This window comes from Triplophysa dalaica, chromosome 3, assembly GCF_015846415.1.
Source record: "Triplophysa dalaica isolate WHDGS20190420 chromosome 3, ASM1584641v1, whole genome shotgun sequence".
Taxonomy (NCBI): Eukaryota; Metazoa; Chordata; class Actinopteri; order Cypriniformes; family Nemacheilidae; genus Triplophysa; species Triplophysa dalaica.
In genome coordinates, this window is record NC_079544.1 from 18468899 (window position 1) to 18489028 (window position 20130).

Consider the following 20130-nt stretch of genomic DNA (forward strand, 5'->3'; position numbering starts at 1 on the left):
TAAGCTTCTAACACATATGCTAATGTATTATTTGGGAACATAAATTTGATTTCTTTATTTATTGATTTTCCTTGTTATTTATTTGCCATTTTTTAAGTTTATTGCTGATAGGCCCAAGTACACGGTCTGTAACAACGATGGACATTGGAGCAACTGTTCACATTCTTGTATTTTCATTAGCCTAGAATGGGTGCCTATCTCTTTTTCTGTGTGTCAGCAACAGTGTTGGGTAAGTTACTCTGAAAAAGTAATTAATTACTAGTTACTCATTACATATTCAATAGTGTAATTAGATTACTGTCCAAATTACTCTGTCCAAAAAGTATTTAGTTACTCATTACTAATAACTTTCTATATCCTACATCAACCTTGATAAGTTAAGTTATTCAAGAATATACATGAAACGGCTTATTGAATTCATTCAAATAATATTATTAACTGACCAAAGTATTACAAATGTGAGAATTATACATTAAAGCATGGATTTTAAAGTAAGACTTTGAATTTTGAAATCAATTACGCTATTGCACACGCATATATTTAACAAAGTATTTAGTTTAATTACATCAAAAGTAACTATTTAAATTACAGAAAACATGAGTAATCCCTTACTTTACTTTTTCAAGGGAAAAGTAATTAAATTACAGTTACTAATTACACCCAACACTGGTCAGCAATGAAACCAAAAATATTTTTTGGATAAAGAGTTGGAAGTCCGAGGAAAAGTGTGGTCAAATATTTCCAAAGTTGGAAGTTTCATAGCGTTACAAAGAAACTAGTATTCACTTTTTAGAAAAAAAATATAAAGTTTTTAAAAAGTGGTGATTATAAGTGGTTATATTATATATTTTTGTTTCTTTGAATTTCTTTTACATTGTTCTCTGAACAGTATTCTATATTATCAGTAGATAGTCACGCGACACAAATGGAATCATCAGTAAGCTATACATCTCTCAAGCAGGGCTTCTTTACCTTGCAGGAACCAAATATATGCTTTCTGAATTACTTAAATTAACACAGAGTTAAAATATAACCAAATAAGTAACAAGGAAAACATGATTTTCTTTACTCGTTAATACACATACAATACCCAGAAGTACTTTTCTTTTTCATAAAAGGTTTTAAGATTATAAATAAACTGACATATAGTCATTGATATCAATCTACCTTTTTACAATCCACAATAATATATTTGATTTCCTTTCATGTAGTCTTTCAATGTATTGTAAACTGTTCTGCGATTCTTCTTGTGTTTGAATTTCCAGATGGCAACACATCACAGCCAGAAAAAGGTAGTGTAACTTCGCTTAGTGGAGGAAACCAGGACTAAAATGAAAAGCTATTATCGAAGCTAAATATTACCCGCAACGAGAGATGGAACAGGAGACACAAAAGGAACACAACACATTGAAAAACAGGTACATTTTAATAAATTAAGAACTGGGAAAACATGAACTCTTGGTAAAAGGGGTTATGTTATTTTATTAGTCTTTAATTTGTATCTACAACGAAGGGACAAGCAAAAAATAACAACTTCATGAAAAAAAACAAAAAATACATTATCAATGCACTTTTTTCATCAGTTTTAAGCAACTTTCAAATCTAAAAAGAAACTTTACAATATAAAGGAACATACAAAGAACGTCTTAATTTACTACACAAGACAGAAAGAGTCCCTAAGACAAGAATCCAAACTACCCTAAACATGAAATACAAAGCAAACCCAGGAGACAAACGGCTTTTTGCTCAATACTGCTTTTTGTTTGCCAGACAAAACAATGAACGAAGGAGGAGAATTTTTTTCTTTTCTGTATATTAACCCCCTCTGGATGACGTCATCTCCTCTCTAATGGTACAGTATTGTACAGGTCACAATAGAATTACAGAGATGGTCAACAATGTGAGTGGTTTACATACAGAGGACTGGCCGAGGAGCGACTGCAACCCTTAAGAAAACAGGAAGGACTGTTTCCTCCGTTTCATCACTTTTTCATCCTTACTCCATACAAGTATTTTGAGACTTTTTTTACTTTAAATAGATAAAATCCTTCATAGTAAAGATTGAATGTGTGGTCACTTTATGTAAAGAGCCATGTACGTTCATTTAGGCATCGTGTTAAAAGGTGGGCTGCTGTCTGGAAAGTGCAAAGTGAGGACGCATGAGAGAAAGAGAACGGATGCTTTTGTCCTCAGCATCAGTGCTCCGACCCGTCTGCTCTGTGAAACGGGTGTCATTATGTCCAACCTATTCACAAAGATCTAACTTTCCTCTCCTCCCAAACATGAATCTTTGAAGTAAAGGCTGACAAAATCTTTACATTTGCATGATTACTTAGTACATCTGTACAGCTGAGAGTCAAGAACGGAGAAGAGTGACTCTTTAACTACAAAGATGGGTTTTTCCTTTACATATTTCCCCCCTAAGATCTGTATTCATTGGTAGTGACTGAAATATCAAAACATGTCAATGATATCAAAATGCATTATACAGTATTTACAACAAACAAAGTAATAAAATAAGATAGACACTGTATAAACGGTGTTTGTCTGTGTTGGAGAGTTGAGGAGAACTTGAAAACGGGGTTATTGTGTCTTACAGAGAGAACGTGTGTGTGTATCATCAGCAGGTGGATTGTGGCATCTGAAATTTACCTGTTCTAACCCATGATACCCCAAAACACATTTTGTTTAAAGTACAAAACAAATACCAAAACACAAGGACAAAACAAAACGACACGTCAAACAAAACTGCCTTTGTTCATACTATAAAACTGTTACATAATACAGTTATACAGCACATATAGATCATATATCCCTCATTGAGTAATCCCAGAAGGTCACATCATATTATTGACTCTTAAACCAAACGCTCAGAAAAGGTCTAGAAAGCACGAGATGGAGGATGTGGTGAAACTGATATCTAAAAGGGTCTTGTTGCAATGCCTGATCAGTCACAATGGTCCCTATAAAGCTGCAGTGAGTCATTTCAAACTATTTTCCAAACCTTTTTGTTTGTCTTGTATTAAGTATAAGGCAATGTTTTTTCCAACTCCAAGGGCCCCAGTGTTTTCAAAATTGTTACCCAATAAAATACTTTAAAACTTGACATTGACTGCGAAGTTTTATTCATTATAAAATGGCAAAATAATGAGACGTAACTTTTTTAAATTCATTCAATGCTCATTTTGTCTCGTCTTAAATTATTAGTCATCTTGAGCCCGCAATGGATGTAAGCTGGAGAACCCTGTTGAGAACCACTGGTATAAGGTATCCTTAAGTGTTTGAAAGCTCTCTATAAATAAAATGCATTATTATTATTATTATCATTATCATTATCATTACTCCTTTGACCTCACTTGGTGACTCAACATTTCCATATCGGGCCACTCCAATCTGCAATTTCATGTGGTGCTGCAGATATGACACACTAGACTGTGAAATTATTTTTTTTACGCTAGACAGACACTTACATATATTCTGACATATGTATATTAAGCATATAATCATTATCATATATTTAAAACAATTTGGGCAAATAATCCAAGTATTAATATAACACATAGTAGCTACCGTTACAATAAACAAAATGTGTTTCGGGAATCTATTCTATTTCCCACCATAAACTTTCCTATGAAAAGCACCCAACAAACTGGTCAGTGCCTGTCACTAAAGACACCCTTCAGGGATTCATGCAGATGGAAATGTGGGTCAGTAAAGCTGAGAGAGAACAGGAAAAGAACTATGCAAATCGTTAGGAGGCATCTTAGACTGGCATATTTAAATGTGTACAATATGTCCAGAAGAGTTCCATGCAAAACATGTGCATGATAAATCAACTTATGAAAAACAACTGAAATAAATAAGTTTGTGAGGGCTTTTCACACTGCATTTAATCCTGGGGGTATTTCCACTTGAACCCTTTCAAGAATGTAGATATCTTTGCATGTTTACGGTGACTATCGAATCCTTTCCACAGATGGACAAGCAGTTATTAATAAAGGTTTTTCGTCATTGCTATTTTGCTTATAAATAACAAAACGGCAATGTTAACCCACAATGTACAAATATTTAGTGTGAAATCATAAAACCTGAATATCCAAGATGATTTATGAACCCGTGTTTAAGTATAAAGAGTGCAAAACATGCAACAAGATAACCATGGACTGATTTTACCCAGGGTTAAGAATGTTAAGTGTGAAAAGCTCTATTGTGTATCCTGAAGTGATATAAGCATCTGGAATAACAGCACAACTTCTGTATAAAAAAATGTCTAACAGCCTCAGACGTTTGGACAACAAACTACATCTGTTGTGACTGTGCATGAACAGTTGTCTTTAGAGACGTTTTGTAAATTGTGAGTCAAGAGAATTAAAACTGCGGGAAAATTCACAGCAAACACAAAACACAGCACAGACTGCAAGTCATGACCGTGTTATTATGCATTATGGGTGTGTGCTTTTCTGTCCGATTTTATGGTTGACATACAATGTGTCCCTTCAAAAAAGAAAAACCTAATCAATAACCATCCTTACAATATTAATAAAAATAAAATCAACAATTGATAATAATACAATACATACACAGAATAATGAAAAGCTCATAGCCAAACCCATCAGCGTGAGTTTCCTTTTGCATTTCAAATGTACACAGTAAAATGGAGGAAAAAGTACCGGGTGCAGATATCTTCCACCGTAAAAACTACTGCATCCGTCAAAGATAAAAAAAATCAGTCTAAAAGTGGAGTGAATTCATAAAGACGAGCAGCCTGGTGAAGCGCGGCCTACTGTGGGGACGCTGGTCACACACACCTGTCTTCCTACGTGTGTCCAGCCCTGTCAGTGTCCTGAGCCAGAGAGGAAGTCTGGGAGGCAGGAAGTGTCAGTCAACAAGCTCTTCCTGTGGCTCTGGGGCTGTTTCCTGTTGCCGGTGGCCATTTTGCACGAGATGGGATGGGGCACCTTCATATGAGTCCTGTGCTCATGGGCCATCCCAGAAGGCTGTGCGGCGAAGCCGGAGTTCCGTGGGCGAGGGGGACCGGGGTTGATAGACGTGAAGGGGGCGGGGTTAAAAAGGAACCGGGGTCAAAGGGGTTTGAAAACGAAACAAAACATAAAACCCCAAATAAAAAAATAAAAACAAGAAATCACACACTCATCGTCATGTTGGGTGAATACTGGAAAGAGAAAATGGGGAAAGGGGATATACAGTGAAGGTGAGATCATGAGAAAATCCACACAGCGCAAATACAAGATGGTATCATGTCATCACTGTCCCAAAATACAGCAAGGAAATGCATGATTTTGCCTTGACACAGCAGTAACCAAAGACAGACAATAAAAAATCAGAAAGCAGGCTGCTCTTAAAGGGCCACAGTCCTGTTACAACCGCAAACAAACACACCAGCCTATAACTTTCTTAACCTTGTTGTGTCAATGTGTGTGATGTGGGTTAATGAACCCTGTAAGAAAACGGCCCTCCAGGATAGAAGTCCAATAGCCTTTCAGTTTGTGTCCAGGAAACTGCTGGGTCCTTTATTACAAAAGCTAATTCCAGCATTCACTCTTGGTAATAACTTTCCATATACACTTTCAATGCCAATCAAACTAGTATTTCTAAGAAATAAAGTTTATGCACAAGGGACGATGACGTACTTCCCCTAAAACCTCTGCCAGCTAGGTCACTTCCACTCTTATAGCACTAAGGGGATTTTTCACCAAGTGATAACGATATGTTTAGTTAGAAAACTTTCAAATTTCGTCTAACCGACAGCACTACGGGTGAGCATTGTGTGCCTCTGTGCATATGCCTTTAGTAATTGCAAAAGTTCACTTAGTGTTTTTTCATATTTGTTGATGTACCTTGAAACAGATAGCCTTAAGTGCTTTTTGGTGGGCGACGTATGGCGAAGTGTTTGTATAATAAGTTGCTGATCGTAATCCTATGTGCACCCTGAAGCGAAACACCATTGTTCCCTATGGCGCCAGATATAACAGAGCTGTTACAGGACGTCATCGCCCCGTGTGCATATACCCCATTCAGTTTTAAATGTTCAATTCTGATCAGGTTTAAATCTTATGCCCAGTGGGAGGTGCCAGTGAGTGCCTGCTGGACGGAGCTGTATGACTGGCTGGTGAGGGGAATGGCAGGAATTTGGGTGTGGGTCCAACTCTACTTACACTTTCACTTTGGAATGGGTTTAGGAAGTTGCCGCCCATTTCTCCATCGTCTCGCGGTGTACCCGGAGGGTTATTCATGCCTGCCATGTTGTTAGGGGAATTCTGAAAGTGAGAGGAAATCAATTGATGGGTCTGATGTCACTTCCTGAGATGGGAAAACAAAGGAAAAACCTTGACTGGCAAACCTTTCTTACCTTTGGCAAGCCGTCCATGTCACCAGAGCCTATAAAAACGAATTATGTATTTATAGCACATGTATATAAAATATATAAAAAAATATATTCTTTGTATTTACTTATTTACTTAATTAAATCTCAGCATTTTGGTTCCCATATGATCATGTAATGACTTTTTTATTTTATTTTCAACGGTATGGTCCTAATGCTTACCTAATGATCCATTCATATGATGGGGTTCCATGCCACCCATACCTCCCATCGGACCATCCGGACCAGGACCCATGGGGAACTGAAACAGAAACAATTACAACCAAACCACCATTATGTAAACATGCTCTATGAGGTAAACACATTTCTATTGTTCATGTGATTATTAACAGTAATAGATTTATCTGTGTCCTTGACGGTTAGCATTGAATTGCAACTAAATAAATCTTGAATTAATACTTACATTGGGTCGGTTGCCTCCTGGTCCGATAGGGTTCATCATCGTGTAGATGTTCTCACTGGAATTTGTGGAGTCTGCAAAAGAACAGAAAGCAGTCAGACTTTACCACTTGAATATGACCCGAATATTTTCTGCATCTGACGTACAAGACCAAGTATATTCAGATGCCCAACAACACACAAGATCAATATGATGCGCTTTATCACCGTAATAAATTTGTTTCCTTAAGTGATTTATGGCTTCTGAGAGAGAATACAAAAGAGACAGTGCTCACAAACAGAAGCGAGTGGAAAGGAAAAAAGAGGGGTGATGTCCCATTTTCCGTTCTCCCGGAAAAAGTAAGGTGGTAAGGTAACCTTGCGGTTACATTGAGGGGTGGGAGAGGGTGTTAAACAGGGTGTTTGTAAAACGCTGAGGATCTTTCTTCCTGGAGAGACGTGAATTGTTTCCGGCTGAGCTGATTAAAGAGATGTTGTGTGTTTGTGTGTGAATGACATGCAATGGGTTGAGGTAGAGCGGATCTAATGTACCTCCTGGGCTTGGCATTATGGGAGTTCCTGGTGGACCACCTCCTCCTGGAGGACCCTGAGGGAGAGAACACACACACAAAGCCCTGCTTAGCTTTTCAGTGTTAAATAATACTTATAAGAACTACTACAGAAGCGATTCTTAAACAAAGACGCAAGCGCTGGGGAACCATTAAGCTGCTTTGACTAATGTGCAGATATTTTACTTTTAAAGAGAAGCGACGCTGGGGGCTAAACCAGGAAGGATAGTGATTTCCTAAGCAAAACCAATACATTTAGACATTTTAATATGTGCTTGAATATGCTTTTAGTGTTCAAAGGAAAACTCCTTTTGTAGTCCCCCTTTGAGCTAAAGAAAACTATAGAATAGTAGAGAACGTTAGAAGACCTTTACAATAGGTTTTCTGCTTTTTGTGGGGTACTCACCACATAGTTGCCTGGAGATGAGGAGGAGTATGCTATCTGTCAACACAAATGAAAGATCGTAAATGCATGGAGAATCGAACGTTAAACTTCACATTAAAAGTTTTGTTATTTAAGACGATTAACTGATTCCAGTTTGTTTGCGATTCAATTTTCTTTGTTGTATATAACAGAATACTGTGGGTTATTTTCATCGAATACCACATCACAGTTTCAATTCACACAAAGCCCGTCCTGCTAAGAGAGACACAGCACACATATGAACTTACCGAGTTAGCATTCGGGTTTGGCCAGGGGCCACGTACTCCAGGACCCCTGTAAAGGAAAATGCGAGACGTAAAAAGATGAATAAACTGGCTTTAACAGGATTAAATAACGTGTGTGTTTTAACACTTAAGGACTCACATGTTCATGCCGGGCATGCCTGGACCACCTAGAGAGTTGGGAGGAGGCCTCATGCCACCATAACTCTGCAATGGGCAAATACAAAACAAAGAAGGATGTTAATTTTTATGGACCTTTAATAATCCACCTTCCTGTCTGGAGTTTAATCCGCTATTAAACTTTATCAGTGATTCTTACAGAAAACAGTCTTTGAAGTAAGGAACAATTTGGGCAGGTGGGGAAGGGATTTCCCCAATGAAATAAAAATGTTTTTAATGTTTTTAAAATAATTAATAAAAAAAAAAATTGAATGATTTTAAATCTCCTTGAGCAATTTATGAAAATCAATTTCTGTATTATTCTGTATTGTATATTTTCACTGAGTATTGTAAGGTACTGTTCAATTTATTAGTGGTTGTTTTTTTTAATTTGTTAAAATAATTTTATTTTATATACATTTTTATAAAATAACTTATGTTTTTCATCGAATGCACACACTGGCCCCGAAATTATGTTTGAAATAAATTAAAACTACGCAACAGTTATTGGTTTCTAGTGGAGGTCTACGGAAAGTTAAGTTTGGACCATATAACGTCCGTTTATGCTGTTGCAGCTAAAAACGTCTTATAGTATATTTTATATACTGAAATCTGTCAATCCCTATTTATTTATTTAATAAAATATATTTAATCAGATTTAGTCTATTTAATACATGAACAACAAACTACTTTTTGCTACTTTCGTTTACTCTTTACCCTATATCAAATTTATTTTGACCTCATTTATTAATACATATTTTATACTTGTTTAAACAATTATTATCTAGACTTTTCAGAGGACCGTGTCCTTCCTTTTCGGACCTCTGGGGGTCCTCAGACTCCAGTTTGAAAACCCCAGCTTATATCAAAACCATCACCCAGCCGGTGACGGGGATTTAACCAAACAGGTTAGGAAGACTGAAGAAGTTCAGCTCAGGCAGACGGCGGCCCACCTGTCTGGCTGCCCGTGGGCAGAGGGCAAAGTGTGACAGAGGCTCAGAGGCCCTAAGCTGTTTCTTTCTAACCCGAGTCTTTGTTCCGCACTCTACCCAATTTGTCGAACAGATGCTGCACCAGCTGCCGATGTGTGAACCACCTTGCTTGCCAAGAACGAGGACCACGAGAGAGATGGGAGAGGGAGGAATTCTGCTTTACGGCACAGGTGTCAAATGAGGAATAAGAGGGTTCAGACTCTTTATCTACTCCGTTTGACTACTGTGGGAAAATGTAGATTCTGTTGCTGTCTTGCCCAGTGTGATTTTTGGTCTCAAATGTATACAAGAATGGTTCAATTTCTAAATACGCGTAATACAGATAGCTGATGTCTAATATGAGGAAATAGATGTATCAAATAATACACCTACCTGAGGGCCCATTCCACCCATACCCCTGGGAGGATTCATCCTCATTGGGCCGCCCATGTTTGGATGTCCTATAAAACATGCAATACATATATTAAGCATGATTATATTACAGTCATAAAATACTCTTTTTAGCTTTATCGTTCATAGATGTGTTTTTAAAGCAGGGGGATAGCAAACACAGACGTTACCTTGTGGTCTGGTTGGGTCCAAACTGTTTGTCAGGAGTGGCTGTGACCCTGGAACTCCTACAGGAGGCTTAAAAAACAAAGACATAATGAAAAAGGTTTAATGAAACTCTTACAGAGACCTAAATCACCCAATGAATACAATTCACAACGATTCTCAATATATGATGTTTGTAAATAAAACACAACAGAAGTATCCTCAAAAATATCATATAACTTGATCAGCTACTTCAAATTGAGACAGCTTTGCTTGTTTTTGAAGGAGCCATATTTCTTGCCACATGGTGTCAAACACTAGCATTTGGTGTTAAATAGAAGCATATGGCACGTTGACTTTTTCACAAAACCTTAAAAAGGTGCCTTCTATGCATTTCAGGTACAGAGAGTTCAAGTTAGAGCTATACGTTTTACAACACATTGTTATTTTACACAAAAGACACTGTAAAATGAGCATAGAAATGACAGAAGGTATACAGCAAGTTTTTGTACCTGATTTGGCATGCGAAGAGACGGCCGTGGTCCACCCGGGTACCGCGGAGACATGAATGGCTGGAAAGGCATAAACAGCAGCATTAGCAACATGTAACGCTGTTTACCAACACAGCGAGATCTTTGCAAACACCAGAATGAATGAGTGCAGCAGGCCAGGCTATAGCAGATGGAATGGACAGACAGATGCAACATCAAAAATGCACATTTGACAGCTCTCATTTTTTTACCATCGGCACAGACTACTTCCATCCGGCCATCAAACCACACTAGGAGTCGATTAAAGGCCCTTACACTTTTGCCAAAATTCTACAAGACGTCAGACCTCAAGTGGTCATGAACCGTGCACTCAAAACACATTTCCAGTGAAAGTCCGGTAATGAAGAAACTGACCACAAGAACCCAAGTGAGGGCAGAATCGAGCCTGCGTCCTGGCATACAAACCATTAGATGTAACTCGACTCTGACGATCTTCCCACAGGCCTTGACCGCAGAAGCAGAGACCTGCGCCAATTTTATGGCCTTCGTAGAAACACGCTGGCTTACGGATGAGGGATAGGTGCGCGTGTGTCTCAGCAGCTAATTGGAGTGTTTTGGGTATTGTCGGAGCAGCGGCTGTACAACCACAGCTCTCCAATATGAAGTGTGTGTGTTCTTGTTTTGCCACAACGTGCAATCATACGTAGCCCATGTGGTTACCGATCAATCGGCGCGCTTGTGAATTTATGCCCATGTTTGCGAGGGTGCAGTGTGCTGGTAGGCTTTACAATATTAATGCGCTATTGATGGGGGAAGGGGGTTCTGGTGTGAGCAAGGAATGGAGGCCCATCTCCAAGAACAAGGAGGAGGCTGAATTATTTATCCTGTTCGCGTGAAGGCGGAGGGGGCGGGGTGTGCAGGGTACCTCAATGTTCCCAGTATACAGAAACAGAAGGGAAGCAAAAGGAAAACAAAGGGAACTGCCATGTTTAGTATGTCACAAATGAGAACGAGGCAGTGAGATACGCTAGTACAGTGTATTTAATAGGCTGTATAGGCTGAATGTGTTTTATTTAGAAAAATTGTATAGTAATAGTGAAAAAAATAATTTGACGGATACAAAACAGGTCTGTATGTCTGTTACCAATACAGTATATCTTTGAATCTACCCGAAAATGAACATTCTGTCATCATATAATCAACCTCAAGTTGTTCCAAACCTGTATACATTTCTTTGTTCTGATGAACTGAGAAATGGGAAAATCCCATTTCCCAACTGGGAAATCATTTACTATCATAGTAGGAAAAATGATTGTACTAATATTTTGAAGAATTTAGGAACATTAACAGTTCTGGGGCACTTTTGACTATCCTACTATGGTAGTCAATGGTTCCTCAAAAATGTCAATAACTAACATTCTTCAACTGAACAAAGAAATGTATACAGGTTTGCAACTACAAATTGTAATATGATCATTTCTTTTCATTTTACATACAAACACATTTATTAATTTAGAAGAGGATTTAACAGCTTTCAAGTGCATTTTGAATTTTAGTCAACTGAGACCAGAATGCAACATCACAGACTATGGATCGGATCACATGTCTTTCTCTCACAACCTGGTTTTCATTCACCTTAAATTTAACAACGGCAAAAGTCTACAGACGGGACACTCATTTTCCATCTCCAGGTTCCCGTTTTTAAACCTGTCCTTGTATGTTTCTGTGAATGTCAAAAAGACCTCACAGAATGATGAATAACCATGTCATTTACACTGCTCACCTGCAATGTGCAAGTATGACTTTGAATATAGGCCAGCCGAGTATACGTGTGTGTGATTGTGAGCGTTGCTGTGTGTCTTACCTGGCCGTGTGGTCCCATCATGGGGTTGCTGGTATTGTGTGGGGGAGGCTGTGCGTGTGGTGACTGCTGCGAGCCGGGAGGGCCCTTTAAGAGAGAAGAGGGAGATGAGAGACGCACAGAAGGCCTTCTGGTGAAGCCCGCTCCTGATGAGGCCCATACACACACATACAGTCATACAGACTCATTGATGCTCAAAGACTTTCACTCCTTACTGAAGAGTGTCCGGAAACCAAGAACGACCCAAAGTTTGAAATTTGTAATGTAGTTTCAAGTATTAATTCAAAGATAAAGGACTAAAAGCAAGTTATAAACTTTGCACTGATTGTGCCACAAACATGAATGACCTCACAATAAATCAACACTTAAAGGGACAGTTCAACCAAAAATGAAAATGATTTGATCATTTACTCACCCTCACGTCATCCTAAATCTGTGTGACTTCTGTTTTTTTCCCGCAGAACACAAAAGAAGGTATTTTGAAGGTTGGTAACCAAACAACGTTGGCCGCCATTGATAGACATTCCTCAAAATATCTTCTCTGTTCTACAGAAAAAAGATTCATATACCAGGTAATATAAATGATTAAAGATTTTTTTTGGTGGTTGGACTGTCCCTTTAAATTTAATAAGAAACCTAATACAAACAGCATCTGAGGACCCGTATACGATAGAGCAGTGCATCTTTAACTTTTTGACTCAAAATATTCTAATATTTATAACTAGAAGATGTAGAAGCATTCCTGTAGCTTAGTGGTCAGAGCATGGTGCTAACAACGCCATGGTCATGAGTTCGATCCCAGGGATTGCATATCATTAGAAACAAATGTGCAGTATAATGCATTGTAAGTTGCTTTGGATAAAAGCGTCTGTCAAATGCATAAATGTAAATGTATATTTATTACCAAAAAATAAAACACTAAGAAATATCATTTTGTTTTGGCTTATTATGTTTGGCTTATTTAATGCTTGATTTGTCTTTTACAAGTAATCTTAGACCCGTTGGAAGTTTGGAAGACTGCTTTAGAGCATTAAAAGTGGGCACTTTTTACAAGTATGTAATACAACTTTTTTCAGTATACAAACACCCTAGATTCCAATCCATCAATGCCACGTGATGTCCTAAACTCAACAGAATGAACAGACAAGCATCACGTAATCCATTAAAAATATAGAAGTCTTGTTTGGAGTGCACGGTGCCGTTTATATGAAGTGTGTAGAAGATATATTTCCCTGAATTAATTGCGTCTCATAAGACCCATTAAACATTTCACTGTACATAACAACTGTACAAAGCAGCCGTAATTTGAAATCATTAATGAGCAACATCCCATTGAGCTCAAGTCCAAAACGCTTCTGTGAGGAACAAGAGAACATGACTAATTTACCGCAAGGTTTTTTCTCTACACATTTTCTTCTCTTCCCCCTCGCTGATCATTCAAACCAAATGAGAAGCATATGCTATAATGGGTCCCGTGCTCCCGTCACCGGCCCCCGCTGGAACCCACCAGTCATTCAGCCAATCGCGTTCGCTTTTCAGTCGCGCCTCGTTGGTGACGGAAGGGTCTCAAAACAGTGATTTTATAAATCACTTCTGACTCTTCTGAAAAGATAATAACCTGCCACGTACCGGCATGGTCATCAACAGAGAGCCCTTCAATCTCCATTCACCGGCCCTGAAGGGGCAGTTATCATGAATGAAGAAAGCGAGACAGCTGCGATAGCACTTTCTGACCACATGGGGGCGGTGTTTGCAAAGCAAATCTCTCCGTTTGTATTTAACAGTAGTGCAATAACACTGAACAAGTTTGGCTTCATATTTGTATCATCTCTGCTCATTTGAGAACGGCTATCGATAACTAATGGTAATAAAATGTGCAAATATGGTTGAGTATTTGATACTGACATCTGAGGTCAATTGCAACAAAATGCCAAGTTTAGTGTTATATCAAAAGGAAAATAAGTATAGCTGAAGAGCATAAGGTGTTTTAAATGTACTTAATATTTTCGTTCGTCTACGACGTGACCCACACTTATTGACCTATGGCCAACGTTCAGACCTCAGACAAGCCCTCCTGCTGCTTTCAGAGGGGCAGAGGAAACCATCCATCCAGCATTACCGGAAATCTCTAAGCTGATGACTAGAGCTGTAACGCAGACCACAGCCACAACATAACAGATCAGAGTAAAAAGCTGACCCACCCACATCATCAACCAAAAAACACGGCTGCTCTGACATGCTTGAATGAGCCATAAAAAATGTGCTAGCAGTTACTGAACCATGCAGCTCTTCTGGGGAGCACGTGTTTGAATCAGGCTTGCGACACTTCCTTAAACGTTTCTCTGTTCTTCCTTCGCTTTCTTTCACTAAATAAAATCAAATCTGAAAAACAAAATTGCATTGCGTTTTCAATGCAAGCCGCCTTTTATCAATAACCTGTACATTAATACAACATACAACCCATGTATTATCATTTTGAGAATGCACGGGTGATACTTCGCCTCCGTTTTAACCGTGACCCGTCGCTGACCTCCCCGTGAGAAGGGAGCGCTGCGGGGTTTGGAATGAGACCTGCTCCACTAGCTGTCCCAGAAACCATGTTCTGGAATACGAGTGTTTGTGTGTTTTCCCTGGCCGCCTGCCTCTTTCAGAGTGGGTCTGAGGGAAGGATTAGAGGGGTCTAGGGATGCTCAAGGCCTCTTTAACTCACAGTAGCACTGGGGTCACGACTGTTCATTACACCTCATCACACACAGCATCAGCAGAGATCGCCCCACTGCTCTCTCTCTCTCTTACTCCGTCTCAACCTTTCTCTGCCAGAGAACCTCCTCTGCCTCCTGCTTTCCTTCATCTTTCACCCTTCACTGCTTCCATCCGCCCCTACACCTGGTCTCCACAGTACACAGTATGGCTGCGCATGTCAGTTACTATATGGACTTTAAACACGCAAAAATGCGTTAAACAGTCAGGATGACAGTATTCGCTGAAATACAACACAAACACACACAGTCCCATCGCATCACTGCTCATGCGCCACATCCGCATGCAGTGTTAATCCTCTAACCTGTTAACATCGGCAGAGAAAATACGCTCTGCTTTTGTGTCCGGTGTGAAACGGCCGTGAGAAACGAATCTCAGAAGAAACACACACACCAAAACACATCGCACCTTTCTCTCTCCCTCAGCGCGGGTCTGATATAAATAGCACAGTTCTGCTTCTCCAAAAATCTGCTCCACACCGCTCCGTACCCTCCTCAAACACGCTCCCCTGTACATCCATCCCCGTACATTAGATATTCCAGACGGCGGCAGAAATCATCTCCTCCCTCCGCTCTGCCTTATCGCAAACGCTGCCAAATGCCAGACCTGTCCATCACTGAGCAAACGCTCCACCGCCCCCACTGCATCATGGGAAGGGCTGCGGATGTGCACAAGCATGTTTCATTAACAAGTTGGGTGTCTATGTGAACTTGATGTTTCTTGTAAACACAGGCAGTTAGAAACCTTCTCTCTCTCCATCTCTCCAAAAACGTCTGCATGTAACGTATCCCTCATCTAACGTTTGTGCAGTGGATATGAATGCCGACTCAAATCGTGTGGCTTGAGAGCCGTGTAAACACACACACATAGTCCATCGCTTCGTCTTATAGTGTCTCGTTACACTTAGCGTTCCCGTGTAAGTGCAGAAGATTATAGAAGCCCTGCACAAATGCATTCCTCTACTATGTGTTTTCATAGCATGCCATTTCAAATGGCTTCAAAGATCAAAGACAGACAACTGTATCTGCCCACTAAAGCGATTCATATATGGGCCGTAAAACCTCCACAGCGAACACAACACAGCCTTCGGTGTGAAATGAATAAGGAGGTAAGCGGACGAGACAACAGGAGGGAAAAAAGGAACACAATGAAATATGTTAAAGAGATATAACACCTTTACAAAGCATGCCGGAGATCTCAATGTACCGCACCGCACGAACATGAAGATTGAATAGGCCATTCAGTCTCTCTCTCTCTCTCTCTCTCGTTCTCTCAGAGAGACACACACACCATTAAAAATGTTTTGAAGCAGTTAAATGAATTATCAGACAGCAGAACTGCCCTGCAACTTTCCCGTCTATTATTCCATCGATTCTTTATTACGGCTGCCAATTTGACATGTTAATTTACTGTGATTATGTATTGGGGGGAAAAAAACACATAAAAATGAATGCAATTATTCGTACCCCTGACCCACAAATTATGAGATTACGAGAGCGACGGCACAAAATGATTAAGGGTCGGTCTCAGGACCAACTATTGCATCCAGAAAACAGTTAAATAGTGCGCAACAGAACGCAGGGGTCTCAATATAGATTTTACAGTGTTTAACTACCTGACATCATTTACCAAAATGTCAACAATAAATAACAATTAAGTAATTTTTGAAAACGGTTCTACAGACACATTTTTGTAATGTCCATTAAACGTTTTAACTTAATTTAAGGGTATTTCTCAGCAGACACTATTTTATGTGAATATTTGTGATTCATGCAATAAATTAATCAACATAATTTGAATGAATTAAATCATCGTTATTCCAAACAAATGCAAACCGCTGTAATTTTCAGCATTACTAAAAGCTCTGCAGTTATATCACGTTCATACGGTTTTGGCTTTGGTGATATATGTGAAGGAGTGCCGATCAGAATGATCTCACAGTTAACTGAGCTCTAGGCTGCTGTCAAAACCCACAGTCACAAGCAGATCCACCAGCAGCCCACGCATACAGATACAGAGAACGCATGAATGAATGGATGAATGGAGCGCAGGCGTGAGGGTGATAAACGAGAGAGGAGGAGGACGGGTAAGAGCTAGTGAGAATGAAACCAGCAGCGCTCACCTGAAAGAAGCCGGGGGGCATCGGTCCTCCAGGCATACCGTCGTTGGGGGGCATGTTACCCATAACAGGGCTAGGGGCGGCTGCTGCACTCTGGGAAAAGAAGGGCAAAAACGAATAAGTACAAAAAGTCAGTATAAATCTTATTATTAGTTATTCTTTTTCGCCAATGACGATTTAAACAAACAACTATTGGACAATATCTATACTGAGTTGTGTAAAACAACACCCCGTAAGCTCAACCACTAGATGTCAATGTACCATATGTGTGACCTAACTACAGGACCCATTCAACAAATTGTTTATTTAAAAAAATGAACATACAACAAAATTCAACAAATCGTTTATTTAATACAAATATAAAACAGGAAAATAATAATACAAATTAATATCGACATAAATTAAATAGTTATATTATTAGACAATAACCAAACAAAAACCGGTCAGGCGCGCAATGAAACAGTCTATAGTGACTTGTTTAACAACAATATATACAAATGAAAAAAATATTTTTTAATACATTTATTTTACAGTTTCTTCTCAAAATAAAAATGGCAGAACATTATCCATTTATTTCATACTATATTAATATACCATAGTCCCAACATAGTGCTACAAACAAAAACTAATATTACGACAGAGTTACTAAAAGACCACAGATTTCCATAATACATCATTTTTCTAATAAACGTTTCAAACTGAGACAATAGCAAAGTATCCAGAACTACCAGAGAATAAACAGAATACAATGGCATTCAGAAGCCCAGTAAACAACAGCCTTACAAGACAAACACTTCAATATCATGAGTCAAATGGACACAACAGTACAATGCTATCCATTCAGACACAACTTTGTGTATTTACAGCAAATTATACCTTCAAATCAATCCCTCCAAACCTGCTCTTGAACAGACCGATAACCGTCGCTCTCTACTGTCATTTGTAGAACACGACTACACCACAGCACAGCTCTGGTGCATCTGTATGTTTGTGTGTGCATACTTCCACTCGTAAAGAGTCATAAAACAAGCAAACAGTACATAAGCAGCCTTAAGTGGAATATCCTGAGCTAGTGGAACACTTAGAGACGGGGCTCCCTTTACTTTGCTGGCCCCGATCCCTCACTCAAACCTCTTTAACAGACTGCTGCTGGGGGCTTGTGTGTTCGCCAGCCTAGTCTATTCTATGAGAGAGTGAGAGAGAGAGTGTGTGAGAGAGAGAGAGTGTGAGAGAGTGAGAGAGAGAGAGAGAGAGAGAGAGAGAAGGGATTAAAGAGCGAGAGCTGGCAGTCCGTTCACACACACCCTCCCCCTGCTGTAACTCAAACCTCTCTACAACATCCATCGGACAAACAGCTACGCCACCCCTGACCTCACACACGCACACACAGAGAGCTCCCTTTTAGAGCAATGCAATGATTTCAAAATGTTTAAAGGTTTCTATTCAATTTTTTGTCTTACTATTCAATATCCTGGTATCTCTTTATCCTGAAGCTTGTGATTATAAGAACATTTACACCATGCCCTAACCATGCGCGACGCTGCCAAGGTTAATATAGTTTACTTAAACTAAAACAATTATAACATTTCTGTTTATTGAATTCAAATAAAATACTGGTTTAAATATTTTTGGAAAAATTTAAAATAAAAAACATTTTAAAGCCACAAAACTTATTAACTGATCATAAATAAAAAGTAAACAAAAACTACAACATATTATACACTACAACTATAACAAATAAGTAATCGAGAACAGAAAATAACTAAAAATGTAAAACAAAAACGACAAATAAAAATAAAACCCAATTCAAAATATTAATGAAAATAAAACTACTATATATAGACCGATTTAGTGGCATAAACAAACATTATGTGGCCCAAACGTAACATCCTGTAAACCGCAAAGAATAAATAACTGTTAAGTCGTTTAATTTAATACAAAAAAATACTACTATGTATTAATATTAACATAAATTATAAATAAAATATTATATAAACAAACACAGACTGGATGTTAACTTCGGGCCAGCGCGTGTCCGATGAAACCGTCTAAAATATAGTAACTATAAAGATACCCTTTATTATAGTTTAACAAATAAATATTTGAATCCACTTTTAAAACGAGAGTTGATAAAAGAAGAAAAACTACAACACAAAACGCAAAACATCGAGATCCACATAACACAATCACATATTGCCTAGCCAACATACACACAAAAATAGGTATGAAGGGGTCTTGTGGTTGAGGTATATGGTGGAGTCGTCCCCCTAAACACGCACACATTGTGGTACTGATGATGGAGAGTCCGGTTCCCTGTTCTGCTCAAAGATCCGAATCTGTTGGGCTTAAATAGCTGTTATACAGAATTGCTGTTCCACACACACACACACATACACACACACACACACACACAGTCCCCCACACCAACCCAACCAATCCCAGCTAACACAGCAGTACGGGGGGCGTGTGGTGAACCGTAACCCGGGGCGACCAGCGAGTATTAGTGCTCAGGCTTCAGTGGGCTTTTACGAGGAGAGAGAGAGAGACTGCGGTCGCTAGGCTTCACACACATGCGCTTAAACACACACAAAGCGTTGTGTATACTGCGGACTGAGGAGAGGAACACACAACTGTAGTGTGCGTGAGTATGTGTGTGAGATGCAGCTCTGTTCAGGTGCATAAAGACAGAAAGAGGGAGGTAGAGGGGGTGAAAGAGGCCTCCTTCGCCTTGTTGCCATGACAACTCCGACCTCAGCTCTCCCTCTCCAGTGCCATTAAAACCCTCAGGCCGTCAATCACCCGCCGGTAGGGAAAGCACGCGTGTGTATGCGTGTTTGAGAAGGGAGGGACCGAGCTTTTCAGCGTTCGACACGATCCTCGCTGATTACTGCCATCATCTAATCAAGCCATTAAACAGCAGCTCATTTCAGGACGCGCACCTCTACACCAGCCACTAAATAACAGTACTCGTGTAAACATAAACACACGTGCAACATTCTCTCAGGTTTTACACTTCGACGCGGTTCTCAATACACGCCGCACAAGTAAATAAACACTCCAGCATGCTCGCATAAACACTTGGATTTTACATCTCGACAACTAATATTCATACCCGGCGCACATAGTTAAAGAAAACTTGACACCTTATGGAGTATTGTCTTTCTTTGGCTTGCTCACTGGAAATCTGAAGACACACAT

At 39.3% G+C, this 20130-nt stretch overlaps 1 protein-coding gene across 5 annotated transcripts in view; it reads right to left on the minus strand.

Moving 5' to 3' along the window:
* Positions 1–1456: 1456 nt before the first annotated feature.
* The window catches only part of zgc:110158 (uncharacterized protein LOC553590 homolog), a 60078-nt gene continuing 41404 nt past the window's right edge, over positions 1457–20130 (minus strand). For 2 of the 5 annotated variants that reach the window (XM_056742742.1, XM_056742738.1), the window contains 13 exons: positions 16936–17025; positions 12057–12140; positions 10214–10273; positions 9728–9794; positions 9540–9607; positions 8159–8223; positions 8023–8068; positions 7757–7792; positions 7334–7388; positions 6807–6877; positions 6566–6644; positions 6371–6399; positions 5192–6278 (listed from right to left, as the gene is read on the minus strand). In XM_056742742.1, the coding sequence (XP_056598720.1) occupies positions 6066–6278; positions 6371–6399; positions 6566–6644; positions 6807–6877; positions 7334–7388; positions 7757–7792; positions 8023–8068; positions 8159–8223; positions 9540–9607; positions 9728–9794; positions 10214–10273; positions 12057–12140; positions 16936–17025 (963 nt within the window). In that variant the 3' untranslated portion in view covers positions 5192–6065. The other 3 variants (XM_056742739.1, XM_056742741.1, XM_056742740.1) reach the window with 3 other exon arrangements.